General features: G+C 40.3%; 2 protein-coding genes across 2 annotated transcripts in view; both read right to left on the reverse strand.

The window, feature by feature from the left end:
* Positions 1 to 8245: 8245 nt before the first annotated feature.
* LOC311245569 (troponin I, cardiac muscle-like) lies at positions 8246 to 9817 on the reverse strand (the record flags this gene model as incomplete). The annotated part of the gene is made up of 4 exons (XM_084335462.1): positions 8246 to 8332; positions 8728 to 8898; positions 9203 to 9292; positions 9686 to 9817. 4 exons carry the CDS (start codon positions 9815 to 9817, stop codon positions 8246 to 8248), a joined length of 480 nt encoding a protein of 159 aa, XP_084191588.1.
* A 2709-nt stretch (positions 9818 to 12526) lies between these two features.
* LOC311245439 (troponin I, slow skeletal muscle-like) overlaps positions 12527 to 18816 on the reverse strand; it is a gene marked incomplete at both ends in the record, with an annotated part of 35616 nt that continues 29326 nt past the window's right edge. Inside the window, 3 exons of the mRNA XM_084335281.1 lie at positions 12527 to 12616; positions 14483 to 14656; positions 18214 to 18303. Coding sequence (XP_084191407.1) covers positions 12527 to 12616; positions 14483 to 14656; positions 18214 to 18303 — 354 coding nt within the window. The remainder of the gene's footprint in view (positions 12617 to 14482; positions 14657 to 18213; positions 18304 to 18816) is intronic.

The raw sequence follows: 18816 nt of genomic DNA on the forward strand, positions 1-18816 counted from the left end.
TTTATTTTTAGATCTTACCTGGGATTCAGCAATGTTTTCTTATTTTTGCTTTTCTCTTAGGCAAGACCACATTTTAAGAGTGGTCGACAGCACTCTTACCCAGATAAGAAACTCTTACCCAGATGAGAAAAAGAAAAAAAAAGCCTACCATTGGTCAATTGCCCCCAAATACGACTTAAAAAACCCAGAACTTATTGCGTGTGTTCTGCTTCTGAAATGGATTATTATTAGGGCTGTCAAAATTAATTGTTTAACTCTGGAGATTAATTGAAATGATTATTATCTAGATTAATCTATGGAGTGAAAAATGTTCAATGTTCTGAACTTTCAGCAGTATATTTGCTTGTTCTTTTTTTGCATTGACTCATGCACCTTTTTGAAAATCATCTGACATGAAGATGGAACACATTTTTGTTAATATGATTTATATTATAGTTCATACAAGACATTATCATCCTCTAAGCCAATCTGCACTTTAACATAGGCCTGGGTTGTTTTTATTTCTGTTAGCGCCGTGGATATAAGAAAGCGGTCTAGCTGAGTCAATGTTGATGGTTTTGTTGAACATTTGTATTTCACAGGAGAGAAACTGTGTTCAAAGAAAGCTATTAAAATAGTCTTTGAATCTAAATATACTTTCTTTGTGTTGATTTTACATTAATTCCATGATTTTACTCAAGTAAATATCTGTTACAAGCTTCGGTCTTAAGTAGAAAAATTCTATTTTTAATCTAGATTAATTACAGTCTATTGACAGCACTAATTATTATATATTGCTGTTAGAGCAGTTAGATCATCCATTCAACAGGAAGCGATTTGTAACTGATCTCAAAATGAGATTAGATTAAAATGTATTCTTATTATACAGCACAAGTACAGTAGACCATCCAACCAGAGTGGATAAATAAATGCTCTTATAAATATGCATGGAGAAAGGCTTATGTCAAGCAGCCCCAGCGTGCGAGCACGCACGCACGCACACACACACACACACACACACACACACACACACACACACACGCACGCACGCACACACACACACACACACACACACACACACACACACACACACACACACACACACACACACACACACACACACACACACACACACACACACACACACACACACACACACACACACACACACACACACATACTGTATACGTGCAAAATTAATCGTTCCAGCAAAGTAGGCTCCTATTATTCTAATGACTTGTTTTATTGGGTATTATAAGTCCTACTGTAGAACATGACATATTAGCATGACATCTCATGTATTAATGCCAATACTGAACTACGCGCAATTGGCTCTTGACAAGTGTAAACATATGGATTAGTCGGTCATAGTCAAATTTGGACCCTTTAGCTCAATTGGTTAGTGCGGTTGCCTGTGGATCCTATGGTCACAGGTTCAAATCTCTCAGTTACACAAGTTTTCTTTTAAATTTCATTCATTTATGCATTTATTTATTTCTGGAGCATTTATCTATCAACTCTGGTTTGATGGTGTATTGTACTTGTGCTGTATAATGACAATACATTTGAATCTAATATCATTTTGAGATCAGTCGCAAATCGCTTCCTGTTGAATGGATCAGCATGGTGCAGATGCCATGCCGAACCTCCTGCTGTTTTGCACACCGCCCTCGCCGTTTTGCACACGCCTCATTCGCCTTATAAGGAGCTGGCGGGGCGTGTCTGTATGCAAATTACTTGAACAGGAACGCGCATTTCAGAAGGATTCATCATTCAACACACCTGGGTAAGAACAGATTTGGACATTAAGAACGGGTTGATGAATGCAGCGGTGGCTTTTCTTATTTTTCTCTTAACCCTTTGGGTGCCGTTAACGTGTTACAGGTTTCTGAGGCCCGACCGTTGAGTGCCGTTCTGGATCATTATTTCTTTTTCGCTATCTCCATTGATAATTCATCGGGCAGCCTGTGCAGGCTGTCCTGAATGGGTCTGAGATCGCAAGCGGCCAATACCGCTGCCTAACGCCTTGTGGCCGCTATTGCACTCCATTTGAAACGATGTGACTTGTTGTCTGGGCTGAGCTGAGGCATGGGGGGCCTGGGGGCGGGGTCTAAACACTCAGGCAAGACAAGCGGTCACCACAGTTGCATCGACGAGGCCCCCCCCCCCCCGTTCATGTTCAATGCTGGAGTACGTTGGAAACATGATCGCGATCAGTACTTGGAATGGCGATCAGATAATTGGATTATTCTTTTTGCAGTACATCAAAGACAAGGTAAGGGTTATATATTATCAATCTTGCGTTGATCCGATAATTCTTTCCCCGCGATCAGAGCGTGTGTTTGCGGTGTGTGTGTGTGTGTGTGGGGTGTCCCGTTGGTTGCGATCAAAGCACGGAGGGGCGGCTCCCCCCCCCCCCCCCCCCTTTCATGCATCCATGATATAACATAATACCGATAATCTAGCGTTGATCTCAGATTGATTATTGATCCAGGCGAGTAATGGCACAATTTATAGTGAAATGCAGTAAAGCGCTGTTTGGCTGCGTTTCCTGGGATTACACAGAATCGCTCTGGAACTATGCTCGGAAATGTATGTGTAACCGGTGCCGTATTGTTCTGCGTTGTGTTTCGATTCGACCCCTGTTAACACATTCTGCGCCACGCAGTATGCCCATCTATACCACTCTCTGCCAGTGCTGTAACCCTATGGAGTGGCTCACCTTCTTTGCAGGGCTATAACTTTTTAAATATTATAATATATCGACATTACTATGGCCCATTCAACATCGGGTATCTATTGTTCTGGATGTGGGAACGTTATATTTTTCCATTCATACATTGTCGTGTTAGTACCGTCGTGAATATAAGTATGTTTTTAGACTGTATAGCAGTAATTCCTAGAACGCGAGTTATAGGCCCGACGCGTATTATACATAATCGATTGGTGTTTTGTTCCTATACACGCTATATTAAAAAATTCAATGCATATGATCGCTATAAATTATGCTCCATCATGCGTGAAGGAAAGTGGGGGGGTCGTTTATGATTCCTTGATTGTCACTAACGGCTTTCTTTAGTACGACACCATACGTTGATCGGATAGATTGCAATGAAATAAATGGACAATCGAGCTGGAATTAACGTTAGATTCCTCTTACCTGTGGCCGATGCGTCTGGTGAAAAATAATTCCAATTATTTGATGTCGATCTGCTATATCCATTTTCCGTTTGTATTAGGGATGCTCGATATTGACTTTTTTACCGATACCGATATACCGATATTGTCCAACTCTTAATTTCCGATACCGATATCAACCGATACCGATATATGCAGGGTTTCCCCCCCCAAAAATGGAATAATTTCAGGTAATTAACATTACATATCTCTTGTTGTGGAATTAACACAACAGCATACTTTTGACAATAAATAAAATCAGAATTTGTTCTTACTTGCTTGCCTGGGTAAATAAAGGTTATAGAAATGTAAAAAAAAAAAGAATAATTTAAACCGATACCGATATTTTCCGATATCACATTTTAATGCCGATATCGGCCGATAATATCGGTAGGCCGATAATAGACATCCCTAGTTTGTATGAAGCAATAAACGTAGAAAGCATATTGATTCTTGCGTCTCGAAAGCGATCCCATGCACTCGAGTGTGTATCTTGATCCACGTTACAAGATATCTCTGCCGGAGGATTTCCCCCGATGCACAGAGCACCACATCCGGTTTAGAGTGGAGTGCAACTCGCCCGAAATCCACCAGGCGGCGGTATTGAGGCGTTGAAATATCAGACAGGGTCCAGCTGGCTCCCGGAGCCTTTCTGGATGAATTATGAATGCCAATAGCGAATAAAGGAAATAACGATCATAAAAACGAGTAAACTCGTTGTTGGCGCTATTCGATTGGCGGGCAATAACGAGTAAACTCGTTTTTGGCGCAAGATGTGTTAAGGGATCGCCCTGAGTGGGAGTTGAACCCCGGTCTCCCGCGCCGCGGGTGGCATCACAGACCACTATACCAAGAGGTGAATTCACTTCTTGGTAATGTGTCTCGATGCCTCTGGGGAGTGAGTTTACTTGCAGTACCGCTTAACGTCCACAGCCACTTCACTACACTGTCCATCGTGACTGTGGATAGACATGCGGTACCTCCGTTACACTCACCCCACCCAGGGCATCCGGGTCACGGCACCACGTGTAACCGGTGTCGTATTGCTCTGCGTTGTGTTTCGATTCGACCCCTGATAAGGGATCGCCCTGAGTGGGAGTTGAACCCCGGTCTCCCGCGCCGCGGGTGGCATCACAGACCCCTATACCAAGAGGTGAATTCACTTCTTGGCTAATGTGTCTGGATGCCTCTGGGGAGTGAGTTTACTTGCAGTACCGCTTAAAGGGGAACTATCTTATAAATGACCTTTTCCAGTGTTTAGGGTCATTTTCTAGCTATGTGGACTTATAGTAATAGGATCTATGTCTCTAATTCTCGATTTGGCGCATTCTTCCAATTCTCCTCTCACAATAATATCCCTCCCTCAAGTGAGTCATCTGAAAATTAGCGTATTCGGGACGTCAGATGGTGCGTATTTGCATAATAACACCCGCCCCCCTCTAGCTGCCAGCCGAGCGAGAGCGAGAGAACTGTAAACACTGCGTGTCTCCCTCTCCTTCTCCCGTTCGAAGAAGTCCAACACCGCGCTGCGTGTTTACACAGTTCTGTTTTTTTCTCTCTCTCTCTCTCTGGGAGACACGCTGAGTTTTTTTTCTCTCTCTCTCTCTCTCTCTCTCTCTCTCTCTCTCTCTCTCTCTCTCTCTCTCTCTCTCTCTCTCGGAGACACGCTGAGTTTTTTTTTCTCTCTCTCTCTCTCTCTCTCTCTCTCTCTCTCTCGGAGACACGCTGAGTTTTTTTCTCTCTCTCTCTCTCTCTCTCTCTCTCTCTCTCTCTCTCTCTCGGAGACACGCTGAGTTTTTTTCTCTCTCTCTCTCTCTCTCTCTCTCTCTCTCTCTCTCTCTCTCGGAGACACGCTGAGTTTTTTTTTCTCTCTCTCTCTCTCTCTCTCTCCCTCTCTCTCCCTCTCTCTCCCTCTCTCCCTCTCTCTCCCTCCCTCTCTCTCCCTCTCTCTCTCCCACTCACTCACTCACTCTCACACTCTCACACTCACTCAAAGTGCTTATGGGCGGAGCCAGGCCATAACAGCCTGAAATCCGGAGGCTGAAAAATGATGGTTTTGAGTACTTGATTAGAAATATAAACCAATGCATTTTTTTGAAAAAAAACGTACAGATGTCTTCAATAGACTCACAGGAATTGTGTAAAGTTGCCCAAATAGTGCTAGGAATAGTAAAATAGTTCCTCTTTAACGTCCACAGCCACTTCACTACACTGTCCATCGTGACTGTGGATAGACATGTGGTACCTCCGTTACATATAGATGAAAAAAGTATCTGTTTTTTGCATGTTGACCGGAAGAAACTCACTGACAATCGACTGTGTTATTAGATCCATAGCTATAATATTTAATATAGGTTTAGCACTGCAAACACCGGCATTTATCCCAATTGAACAAAGCGGTGGCACTCACGGCCCACAGCGCCCTCTGCTGAACGGCACTGGATGTGTTTTAACAGACAGAAAATATAAGAGAGAGTTAAGAGAGTATTGGTGAATGAGGCCCAATAACTGTCAAACTAAATTACCATGTGCAAATCTATTTAGAGTTTTTGGATGTGTGAGAAAAATAAATCAACATTGTTTTTTGGTGAAGTTCCCCTTTAATGTTTTCTGTTATCTAGAGCTCTGGATAATGTCCGAAATGGACATTAAGCTTTTGTTTGACTCTTCACGCTGGGAGTCATGCCTTTAAATAGAGGTAAGAACACCCACCACTAGGAACACACACAGTAAGCTTCTGAGAAATTAGCAAGAGTGAGTTTGCCTGCCCAGCAGAAATAGAGCAAACTCTGCATCACTTTTCAAGCCCATGCACAACACATAGAATACAAAAAATAATACAAAATATTTCCCAGTCTTTGATCGGCAGGTGGTTGTGCACGTTGTGTGTACCTCTTGATGAGGAATGCGATGACGCTCTTAGTTTACACCACTTGGCAGGCCAAAAACATGCAGCTCCCTGCACCAATAAACAATCAGATGTTTTCCGCTGGGCAGGTAAACTCACTTTAGCTCATTGCCTACTGCAGCTTTAATACGATGGATCTTTCACACAAAACTAATTATGAAGGAGTTAATGGTTATGGAGGATGGAGGTGATACCCCCACAATCGATATCAAATACATTCTTTCTTTCATCTGCTAAATTCTTCGACATCAAAGAGGTTAGCGGATGGCTACAGAGAGAGTGTTCAGGAATGATTCGCACCAAACAGCAGAGACCACAGAGCCACAAAACTCTGGTTTCTGGTCTGGTGGATGAAGAGGCGACAACAACATGGGCTGATGGAGCTGGAGAAGGAGCACCAGCTTTCCCTGCTGTTAGATAGAAATGTCACAATGGAGGGCTTTGAGCTGTTCCTGGTAAGGCCTGTCACTTTATTTGGATCTTAGAGAATACTCCAGCCAGGCTTCTCCAGGCCCTTTTAAGATCTGTAAACATGTATTCCTCCAACTCCTATGTGTATCTGAAAACGTCTTTTGTATGTGAAAGATATTTGATTAGACAAACAGATCAGTGAAAGAAGTGGCGACACACAAATATTTTAGATGCTTTATTTTAATTCACAGATGATTGTCACACATATGTACAGTAGCATTCAAATACTGACAATGGTTCAACATGCTCTCGAAGACATCTTATGGTACAGAAAACAGTGTCTCCCCCACATTGTTGGCTACCCATTATATGGGTACAGATTATACAAAATCTTGCCCTGACAACCTCCCAACACACATGTACATATACACATACACGCACATACTTGTACACCCACACATTGGCAATGTACTTTTGGTTTGTTATGCATTGATAGAAGGAAATTACATTGCTTTTTGTATTGTTCAATATTTGGTATAAGCACTATCCACATTGATTTTGAAACATGTTTGCATGACCTCATGTGTCCTAACCCTCACTCCAATGTGTGCAATGATTTGAACCAACAGGAGGGATGGCCTTTCTTTTTTTCATTTTCTTTCATTGCTAAACTACACTTTTTTTTTAAGTTTCTTGGTTAATAGTGGCCAAATTCTTTATCGAATAATACCCTAATTATAATGTCATCACAGAGACAGGATAAGAGGCCTGCACCCCTGCTGCCACTCCTGGTCCAAGTCTTGTTTTGACCTCCCTTGGTAGTAGGACTCTTCTCTGGACCTCTAGAAACCATATACACTATTACTGTGTTAATCCTAGCGTTTCCTGTGTACTCAGTATCCTGCTTCGTATTGACCTTTGGTCTCCTGTGTGTAGGACCTCACCCCTCCGGCCTGCACCCACACCTACGGACCTCACCAGCCTGCACGGTCCCCGGGACCACACACCCACTTGCCTCCGCTCACTCCCAGCTGTTCACTACCTGCCCCCTTGTCATTCCCTGGGTTTTTATTAAATAACCTAAACCGCTTCATTCTCCTGTGCCTTGTGTTCTGCTCTTGGGTTCTCCCAAAAGAAAGGTAAAAACAAGATAGAAATCATTCATCATGTACCATCCCTCTGTAAAACATTATAATAATAATTTGGGATGGACAGATGGACCAACAGATGGAAGGACGGGTCAACATGACCGGTACTAGCTGCTAGTTGCAACAAAAATGTACTTGCTGGTGGTCACACTTGTTGGCAAAATTGATCCATCTCAAACCCCGCCCTCTTTTCTTGATACTCCAATCACATCTTCCCTCAGACAAACTTTGTTTGGGCGGGGTTTGAGGTCAATCGCTTTTCTATATTTTCCTCAAAATGTTGCCTGTCCATCATGACCTTTGTAGGATGAAAGCAAACGAATGGCATCACAATGTGAAACCTGGACAGCTAATATTGGTGTCTCACTTTTCATGAACTAATTTGGGTATGTGTGTGTGCTACAAAACAAATCTAAAATCCAATTGAAATATCACGTAAAAACATCACATTGATTACATTTGCATACACATAGAGAAGACTAAGCTTATCATTAACATTTACACTACAGTGTAATCTGTTACCATGAAACAATTCAGGAGAATCTTGAAGCTGGTCTTTGCTATGACTGCCATTATGTAAACTGAAAACAACAGCCATATGATTCCACTAATGTTCCACTAATTATTGAGCAAACATCTTCTTCCTGCCCTCCATACCAGACGTGGCGATGGCGTCCACATTCTTTCTCCAGTCAGTCACCTCCTCTTTCTGTGGAGGTAGCAGCATATAACAATAGTGAATCAACTCATGATGAGAATACACAAATCATAGTCATTGTTTTGTAGACTGTAACCAGGGTTTGAAATTAAGGGCATCCTGACGCTCTCAGAATGGCAAAAAATGGGGATGGTACAAAACCGATTTAGGGATAGTTCTGGGACAATAGCCTGAATTTATACTGTACAACCACATTTTCGGGGGATTTGGAAGGGTTCTTCTTTTGTGTGGAATTTTGTGTGGGACGGGATTACAGTAATAGTAATCCCTGGCTGCAACAAAGATGAATTTATCTTATCTTTACATTTTTAAAAGCCACCTTGCCAAAAATGTACGTGGAAATACTGTTTTACTGTAAATCAAAGTATATAAGCTACAACCCTTACCTTCTCGTCCTCCTTTTTCACAGTCTTCAGGTTGGCCTTGAAGTCCACAGACTCTTTGACCTTGGAACCCAGCAGTGCTCCCAGCATGGCATCAGCTGACACCCTCACTCTCCTTAGGTTGGGTCTCTTCTTACCCTTCAGCTCAATGATCTTCTGAGACAGATCTTGAATCTATTACCAATACAAACGGAAAGAGAGAAAAAGATGAATAGATAGATGGATAGATGGATAGATGGATAGATAGATAGACAGACAGACAGACAGACAGACAGACAGACAGACAGACAGACAGACAGGCAGGCAGGCAGGCAGGCAGGCAGGCAGGCAGGCAGGCAGGCAGGCAGGCAGGCAGACAGACAGACAGACAGACAGACAGACAGACAGACAGACAGACAGACAGACAGACAGACAGACAGACAGACAGACAGACAGACAGACAGACAGACAGACTACAAAAAATAAATACACTATTTACCTCTATATCACTTTTGGACACTTTTTGAGCGATATCATACCGATCCTCATCAACAACGTCAATTTTCTGGTGTAGTTCTTTGCAGAGATTCTGTGGAGAGAGAGTGCTTATGAGAACGCTAGAATATATTTTTGCTCAATGACTGCGGATTACTCTAACCTGCAGAAGGTTCTGAATGTTCAGTAAATTTGACATTTAACTTCAATGATAACCACTTCAATGTTTTTCAACAATAGTCACTGTTAATACTGTACACTTGACTTGTACTGTATGTGTCCTCGCAGTAAAGTAGGCCTAGCTCACAATCTCTACCTAATAGAAGTGCTGATCTAGTATCAGGTTTGGACTCAGAATGATAGAACTGTAATAGTAGGCCTACTACTTTCGCCCAAAATGCAGGCCCAGGTTTGTATTCAAGGAGTAGAAGTCAATGGTTAATTGAGCGTATTTAAGAATGCTTTAATTAATATCGCAATCATTCACCTGTAGATCCTGCAGAGACATGCCGGACAGCTGAAGAGGTGGAACTCTCTCGACCAGAGTTATTTCTCTCTCTGCTTGTTTCTCAAGCTTATCAGCCTCCAGCATAGAGGCGGCCATCTTCAGCAGGTTCATCTGGCACACAACAGCACAATGGACTACCGTAAACCACATCTTAGTCTTTGTTACCAATTGACTTATTTATTATTTATATATGGTAAAATTAACACCATATATAAAAAACGCTATTACTCACTGTTAAAAAAAATACAAATAAATAAATAGAAATACCTTCAAGAACAATCTGCGTGAAGCAGAGATCTTTGGCTTTGCTTTCTGGAAAAGAAGAAACATTAAATATTTCTTAGTCATATTTCTCATTTATAATTAATTCATATTTAATTCACCAAGCATAATATAACTATATCAGCCTTTAAAAATAAAGGAAATCACAAATAGTGAATATAGTTGGTTATAAAATCTCAAATGGAAAGTTCTTTTTTTATATATATAATTGTTAATTATAGTCTGATCCATTTCAACTCCCACTTCTAAGAGCCTCCCCTCCTCATTTCACAGCACATAACATTATGAGTCAACAAACAGAAATATACTATTGGACTGGACATCTGGACCCTATGGTATACCCAATGATTGGCTTTTAATCATTTAAAGCACCTAAAGTGTGTACTGAACTTGGGAAATCTTCTTTTAGCTTCCTGACACGTAGAACATCATACAACAATCTAAAACTCAATATTTTTTTATCCTTAATCACTAAGCAATAATCACTTCAACAAAATGTACACTGGTATTGATACCCATTGGATCCAGTTTACAGAATACCAAATCCACGTTATTAAACATGATTCGTATTTTTAAACCAGAAAGGAAAGGTATGGATTATATTAGAGCAAATGTATGTCAGGAAAAATCTACTTACCGCTGGCCTACCCAGTTAACAAGGACACCATCATAAGTCATAGAAGAAATAATGTAAAAAAATAAAAGAAGAAAAGTGTTATAACTGTGCTCTTCACACAAATGAAACATTTTGACAGGTTTATGATCAAATATGAGTACTCACGCTTCAGACATGGTTGCAGTTTTCTATGTCTCCTGTCAAATAATGTAAAAAAATATATATATATATGTTTATTTTATTGGAACATAGTTTTCCCTATCCACTTACCATGAACAAGATACACAGTTTGTATTGGATGTACAGTAGCAGTCAAACTGAAACCTAAGAGTAATGGAAATGCTTTCTAACAATACTGTTCATACAGTAACTGAGGGAGCCACAGTGGACAACATTATCTTATGGTCAAGCTTAAGACTGAAAGACAGCTTCCCCAAAATAAAACCATGCATTACTTGCCAAGCAATTCAGAACCACATAGCAAATAAGACAGAATAAGTAGAATTCATAACTCCATAACTTTAATTTGTATACGAAATTATTACAAATTCCCATTTTCTTGTTTGGTTTCAACAAGAACCAGCAATGGATGTTTAAACAGAATGTCACATCAGTACAACAAGAAACATGACAGCAATAAATAAGAAATTCCAATTCCTCTAAAGACAGTTGGCCAAACGAAACACATAAATAAAATAGATGCAATGTAGCTATTGTGCCAGGTCTTTTTTTAACATGCAGCTGTTGTCAATAGAAACGTCCCTCCCTGAGTGAAATTAGTTGTTTCATCCTTTGCGTTGTTGCAGAGAACTTACCTTACAGATGAGAAAGAGCTACTTGTTTCCTCTGCGAGGCAAGGAGAGGAGAAAGAGGGTAGATATATAGATTCCGGCGCCCATGTGAGTTACTAAAATAGATACCCCTGGCCTCACTATTCTTGTTCTGCCGCGTTGACGTCCTTATGTCTGATGTGTGAATGAATGTTCTTGGAGCATGCCCGTCCCACCTGTGTGTGATAGTGATAGTGTCTTAATGACTGCCAAAGGAGAAGAGATGACAGGGACCGCATGTGTGTGATAGATAAGTGTCATACATGTACACTTCATCATTAAGATATACAGTATAGGCTCTAGTGGAAGAAGACAATGGTGCCAGAGTTGGTACCACTGTGTTGGCAACTTCCAATAATTTACAATAGGTAGCACAATCCCATTGGCTTAAAAGACACACGATATAAGACAAATCCCTTTTTACAAAAACATTTAATTTATTGAATGTTTTGTTTTACATATATCTGATGGTACGGTTAACAATGTCATATTAATTGACTGTGATGGTGGACAACTGTACATTATACCATAGATAGACCATTTCTACACAATGACCTCTTCAAGAGCACCTTGAATGGTCAGGTTTCATAGATGATGCTGCCATCCCATGGCCACTAAAGTGAACTGCAAGCGAGACAAGAGACTTCACTTGTAATGGGGCAAGGTTTTTAATCATGGCTCATCACCACTGACATGCTACTTCACTTTACAGCCTACTACACATTATAATGTTGCAAACATTCATTACAGTTTCTCAAAAACAATGATCCAAGTCAAGTGTTTATTCGACATGCTATGTTCTGTCATATAATTAATACAAGCGCCTTTTTGTATACAAAAAAAACTGTTTTTAAAAACCACACTTATTCTCGATGCCTTGTCCCTCTTCAGACCATGACTTGTATTGTAGATCCTTCATTTCCACATTTCAATAAGCAGCAAGACTGTCCTTGAATGATCGTCAAAAGTCTGCAATTCATAAATAAGTATGAAACACCATTTATATTGTTATGTATAGTATGCCCATTGTAATAGTAACTGGATTTCTCTTAATGTTGACTTGAAATCATTTATACCTTTTTCATGACTCTTTCAGTTTCCAGAGGCGTCAAACAGCTTCTTCCTGCCCTCCATTCCAGACATGGCCTCCACGTTCTTACGCCAGTCAGTCACCTCCTCTTTCTGTTGGGAACATAGATTGTTTTGTCAGTGTTACGAATATCCAAACATCTGTATGTTGAATCTGCAGGTCAATAAGAATTACATCCTTTCTTGTTATGAATTAATGAATGAATGACTTTATTTGACAATATAAAAATAACATGTGACAGAAAGCACAGCCAGGAGATACTGCCAAGGATGAACACAAAAAAGCTCAGAGCTTATGTCTTATGTCTTAATCAGAGGTGTAGTGGTACAGTATAGGTGAGTAGGTGGATATACAACTGAGGTATATTCTATATTACCCACTTACACCTAAGACAAAAGCTAATAACAAGAAGTCCATGGTAATAAAACATTTTTTAAATCATGTTCTTCAGAAATGATTCGAAACTATGAATCACTGTACAAGAAACTGGGGACGACAGTGGCTCAGGAGGTAGAATGGTCGTCTGGTAATCGGATGGTTTGCAGTTCGATCCCGGCTCCTCCCAGCAGCTCAAAGTGTCTTTGAGCAAGACACTTAACCCTTAACTGTTCCAGATGAGCAGGTTGGCACCTTCGTCGTCGGTATGTGAATGTGAATGTGTGAGGCATAAGTTGTAAAACGCTTTGGATAAAAGCGTTATATAAATACAGTCCATTTACCATGTAACTTGTAGGCTACAATTCCCAAAATCAGAAAAAGAAAAAAAAACAGAAAGGCACTGTCCTTTATTCCACACTTTACTTGTCCTTTCAACATCTCAATGTTAATATTTTCCTCTACATTGTATCATTATTTGTTTCTTATTGTAGTGCAGATTTTGTAGTTTATTGCAGTATCTTTGTAAATTACCATGTAGTTGACTCCACTTCCATGTAGCTATTTGGTCAACTTGAACTTGAAGTTGAACAAAGAAAGACCCTTACAAAGAGGTATCATGGTAGTTTGATAGTATTTTCAGTTTTACCATGTATATATAATTGGCACTGCCATGGTAAGAGAACGTATCACCACTTTTCTACTTAAATAATACCCTGGTATAATCCAATTAAAACCATGATACAGATGGTACTTCTACTGTATAATAATTCTCCATACTGTATGAACTCTGAACTCTGTTGCATATACTCAACCAATACTTACCTACTGCCTTCACTGCCTACAACTGCCTTACACTTTACTCATAACTACCTACCTCAACCTACTGTATATAGTCTATCCATATAACACTATGATAGCTATGTACAATGACACTGTATACACTGTATATACATTTATCTCTATGAATATATCTCCATATACAGTATACCTGTATAGATAGCAACTCTGTACACACTGTATACTGTATCTATATCTTTATATATCCCATACCTACTCTTATTAGTTATACCACTGGCTAGTATGGTTGTTCATTGGAATGGTGCAATGTATTTATACTTGTATCACTGTACATAATAATACTGTACATGTGGCGCGACAGTATTAGAGCAGTATTAGAGCGTCCGTCAGGTTATCAGAAGGTTCCTGGTTCCATTCTGGCTCCTCTCGGCAGTGTGTTAAAATGTCCTTGAGCAAGACACTTAACCCCTAACCTTGCATGGTTGCCTTTGTTGTCGATTTGTGAGTGAATGGGTGAATGTGAGCCATAAATTGTAAAGCACTTTTGACAAATGTATAAATGCAGTCCATACATTAGAATAGCATTATTTACTCTGCAGCTTTGTTGTATGTATTCCATAGAATCACTTGTTACACTGTATATTGTTGTGCACTTTACTCTTATCTTGCACTCTGGTTACCTTCCACCATGGTGGTAGTGACCAAAACATTATGGAAGTTACTTCTATACCTTAATGGAAATACCATGATGCCGTTTTGTAACAGGAGTTCGCCAGCCTCACCTTCTCGTCCTCTTTCTTCACTGTCTTCAGGGCGGCTTTGAAGTCAATGCTCTCCTTGTGCTTGGAGCCCAGTAGGACACTCAGCATGGCCTCAGCAGAGATCTTCACTCTCCTCAGAGTAGGCTTCTTGAACTTACTCTGCAGCTCTATGATCTTCAGGTTCATGTCAACAACCTGAACAAGAGACAAAAACGCACAGGTCAGGTTTAATGGAATTCTAATCTATTGTATCTATAGCTGTTTGTTGTCATTTATTCAGGAACAAATTATTTCAGCTGTGAGGAAAATGGTTAACAATTGCTGTTCAGTAAAATCTGAAAAACCGCGTACATTTTAAGATCCTCCTCATCACCTACAAATCCCTTCACTCCCTTCCCCCCGGTATAGCTGACCTCCTCTATCCCTACATCCCACCCCGGAGGCTGCAGTCCTCTGACTCCGGTCTCCTCTCCATCCCCACCACCAACTTGCCAGAGCCTTCTCTGTTGCCGCACCCACCCTCTGGAACTCCCTCCCTCCAAACATCCGCAACGCTACATCCCTGGACTCATTCAAATTTCAACTCAAATCTCACCTCTTCACCAAATGTATTAATGACTGCCTGATTTCCCTCTTTTCTTTTCTTTTCTTTTCTTTTCTTTTCTTTTCTTTTCTTTTCTTTTCTTTTCTTTTCTTTTCTTTTCTTTTCTTTTCTTTTCTTTTCTTTTCTTTTCTTTCTTTTCTTTTCTTTTCTTTTTTTACTTAATTGTTCCTCTGATCTCCTTCCCCTTAGTTGCCCCCCACTGTTAAGCGCCTTGGGTCTCATGAAAGGCACTATATAAATCTAAGAAATTATTATTATTGCTTCTTCACTTACCTTTATGTATTCACATACCAATCCTACTCTATATTCATTCAACATAACTGTACCTTTTAAAGGTAGAACCTGTAATGTTGTCAAATAGTGACCTCTAGGCAAGATGTCAACAAGTAGTGTGCTTTGTGTACATTTTCTTTAGTTTTGCCCCCCTGATGTTTCGGTTGGATTCCAGTGCGTATAGGGGAGGAGTTGCTAGTGCTGGCCACACCTCAGGCCCATGTTAGACTAGTGTTTTTGTGGTCGTTTTTTGAATACGTTTGAATACGTTTCATGTCCCTTTTACACAGAAATGCATTTTTTGGCGTTTTTTTGGCGGATACGTTGTGGCCCCTACTGAAAAGCTAAATTGTGTTTTCCGTTTTTGAGTAGCGCCAAAACTCGCCGACAACAGTCGTGTAGCGGAGCCGTTGTTGCGAAAACGCCCATGCGCAGTAGATACCATCTGCGTGCCCTTCCGGTGACAACAGAGTGTGTGTGTGTGGGTGTGTGTGTGTGTTTGGGACAGAGCTCCGTGTCCCAAATAGCTGCAGCTACCATGTGTTGTCAAGTTATTGTTATAAGGACCCCAGTCCAAGCTACAACAGTCTGCATTCCCTTAACAATTGTTTGTATTGAGCCGTATTGTATTGTACCCATTATGCAATATGTTAAATAAAGTTTACATTACCGATTGGTTGAGCACTGCCACTCCCGATATCATCAGTTTGGTGCTGGCTAACTAGCGTGAGCTAACGTTAGCTTCTAGCCACAATGCTATACTGTTATAATGGCATATTCCATTGACGTTAGCATGCAGCTAACAATGTAGCTACCGATCTTTTTTTAGACTAAACTATCCTCTCTTGGTGGTCACTTGTGTTGATGTTAGTTTTGTTTCATCAATAAATGACAGGCAGAACACACAGTGAATGTATCCGTTTTGTTTATTGCACTTTTATTAGACTTTGCTGAAAAAGAAGTGCTGCAATGGGTAAACAGGCAAAGATGGTGGCGCCACCTACTGCTTTGGCAGTGTACTACATCACTGTGCTCAGGTGACAAAAACGAAAGTGTGACTCGAGGCTGCTACGTTGCGGCGAAAACTCATCTGACAATGAAACGAAAATGAAACGAAAGTCTAACCGCAGCCTCAGGCTCAACCAAGAGAGGTTTGGAGAAATTCACAGTATAATAAGTTACTAAACTCCAACCCACACGTACACGTCAGACCAAAACAGAAATAGTAATCAAAGCGCAATACCAAGTGGGGCTATTTTCCCTGTTCGACAGCATTACAGATTATACATTTAAAGGGATTTTTTTTTTTTTTTTATATCTGGGTAACAACACATGTATATAGAATCATTATGTCATGTCCGCTGATTCCTACAACAGCCACTAGGAGGCAGTGTTTGGTCACTTTTAACTCTAGAGCAGGGGTGCCCAAACCTTTCTACATGTAAGGTAAGACCATAGCGTGGATGGTGTGCCGTGGCCTGATTGGACATGGATGATTTAGATATTTAGCCTGTAGGCATTAGCTTCCTAAGTTTGATATAGTGTTTATTAATGGCTAACAATAAGCAGTTATCTCGAAATCACATGTACATGTACAAATAGCTAGAAGCTTAATAGAAGAAGCTTCTATCCCCAGGCCATCAGGATGCTCAACGAACAATAACACTAACAACCATCAAATGCACTCACAGCACACACATCCACACGCACACACTCACTCACTTTAAACAAACAACTCACTGCAGCACCCACTTTACACACTTTAGAACACCTAAACACACTTTATATTTATTGGTAAAGAATTTGCACTACAACCCATACCTCATTACACCTTACTGTAAATTGTACCTCATCCCATTTCTCATTTGCACTATATAGTATATTGTATATTAGTATATCGTATAGTATATTGTATGGTAACTCAGTTACTTCTACTCTGCATTGAACATTGTACATATGTACATACTGACACTTGTGTCTATGTACGTGACTTCTATTTTATACTGCTATACTTATTTTATTTTATACTTATCTATTTTTGTCTAGCACAGTCTCTGGAGTGTAACAGAAAGAAGCATTTTGTATAAAAGTATTCTGTACTTCTGTATGACAACTAATAAATAAAGAAACTTGAAATACACTGTAGAACATATCATTACATTCTGAGACCCTGTGAGAGAGTTTGATTAGAGTTTGTGCTAATCTCTGAGAATATTCAAGATCTCCTATGGGTTTCCTTTTAAAGCCAACAGAGTGTATAGAAGTCCAAACATGGCCCCTAGTCTTTATAGTTTGTAAGCCTATCATGACCCCCCCCCCCCCTATGCTTGCACCTTGCACCCCCCTCCCCCCACTCACCCCTCCCAATGTACAGTCTCCTCCCCCTCGTATGTATATATTTTCTGTTAGGATCTCTGTAAATGTCCGAACACCATCCACCCCCTTCCCTAATCTACATTTCCCTCCCCCTCGTATGTATATATTTACTGTTAGGATCTGTTTAACAGTACTGTTTATTTGCACATCTTGTATGTCACAAATGTAACAGTACTGTATATCATCTGTATGTCATGTATGTCTTAAATGTCATGATTAGATTAGATTAGATGATTAGATTAGATTCGTATATCTGTATGTTGTGTATGTCATAAATGTCATTATGAATTGAAAATGGGGGACCCTGATGTAAACAAGACGAAAGTCTTTCTCTGGTCTGCATCCCCTTAACAATTGTGTGTATTGAGCTGTACTGTACTGTACCCATTCTGCAATCTGCTAAATCTAAATGTTCAATCAATCAATCATCCAGCATCTTGGAAACCTTTCTGCTGTTTATGTGTGGCTTCCTTGTACCATTCATTCTTTAGTATCTCACCTCCTTGTTATTTTTGACCACCTTGAGACCAATATCATACCGCTCCTCATCAACAACATCTATCTTGTGGTGCAAATCTTTGCACAGATCCTTTGAAGAGAACAAAAGACATTGTCCAGTTTATGACAGAAACTCAAATTAATTTGTATGACCAGTATGAGAGAGGTCGATGCAGTATTTTAATTGAGTACCTGAAGCTCCTGCACAGACATTCCTGAGAGTTTGAGAGGAGGAACTCTCTCAGAAAGAGAAGCTTCTTTCTCCTTTGTCTTCTCATCTATCTCATCCTGCAGCATCTGACCAGCCACTGTTAGCAGCCTGATCTGGGGTGAAAAATATTCAGAAGAATAGGATTAAATTGAGGCCCATATTGCTAATGTTACTAATACTTGTTTACAAGCACAAGGTTTTAGTAGCACAAGGATATGAACTTTCGGCAAAGTTGGACTATGAAGCCATGCAGTTGTTTTATAGATAATGAAATCGATCATAAATATTTGGAGAACACGATCTTAACCGTAATTTAGCAACAAAGAGTTTCTATGCCTACCTTCAGTCCCAGTTTTCGAGAGGAGGAGATCTTTTTCTCGGTTTTTTTCTGGA

This window comes from Notolepis coatsorum (genome assembly GCF_963971535.1).
Source record: "Notolepis coatsorum genome assembly, chromosome: 18".
Taxonomy (NCBI): domain Eukaryota; kingdom Metazoa; phylum Chordata; class Actinopteri; order Aulopiformes; family Paralepididae; genus Notolepis; species Notolepis coatsorum.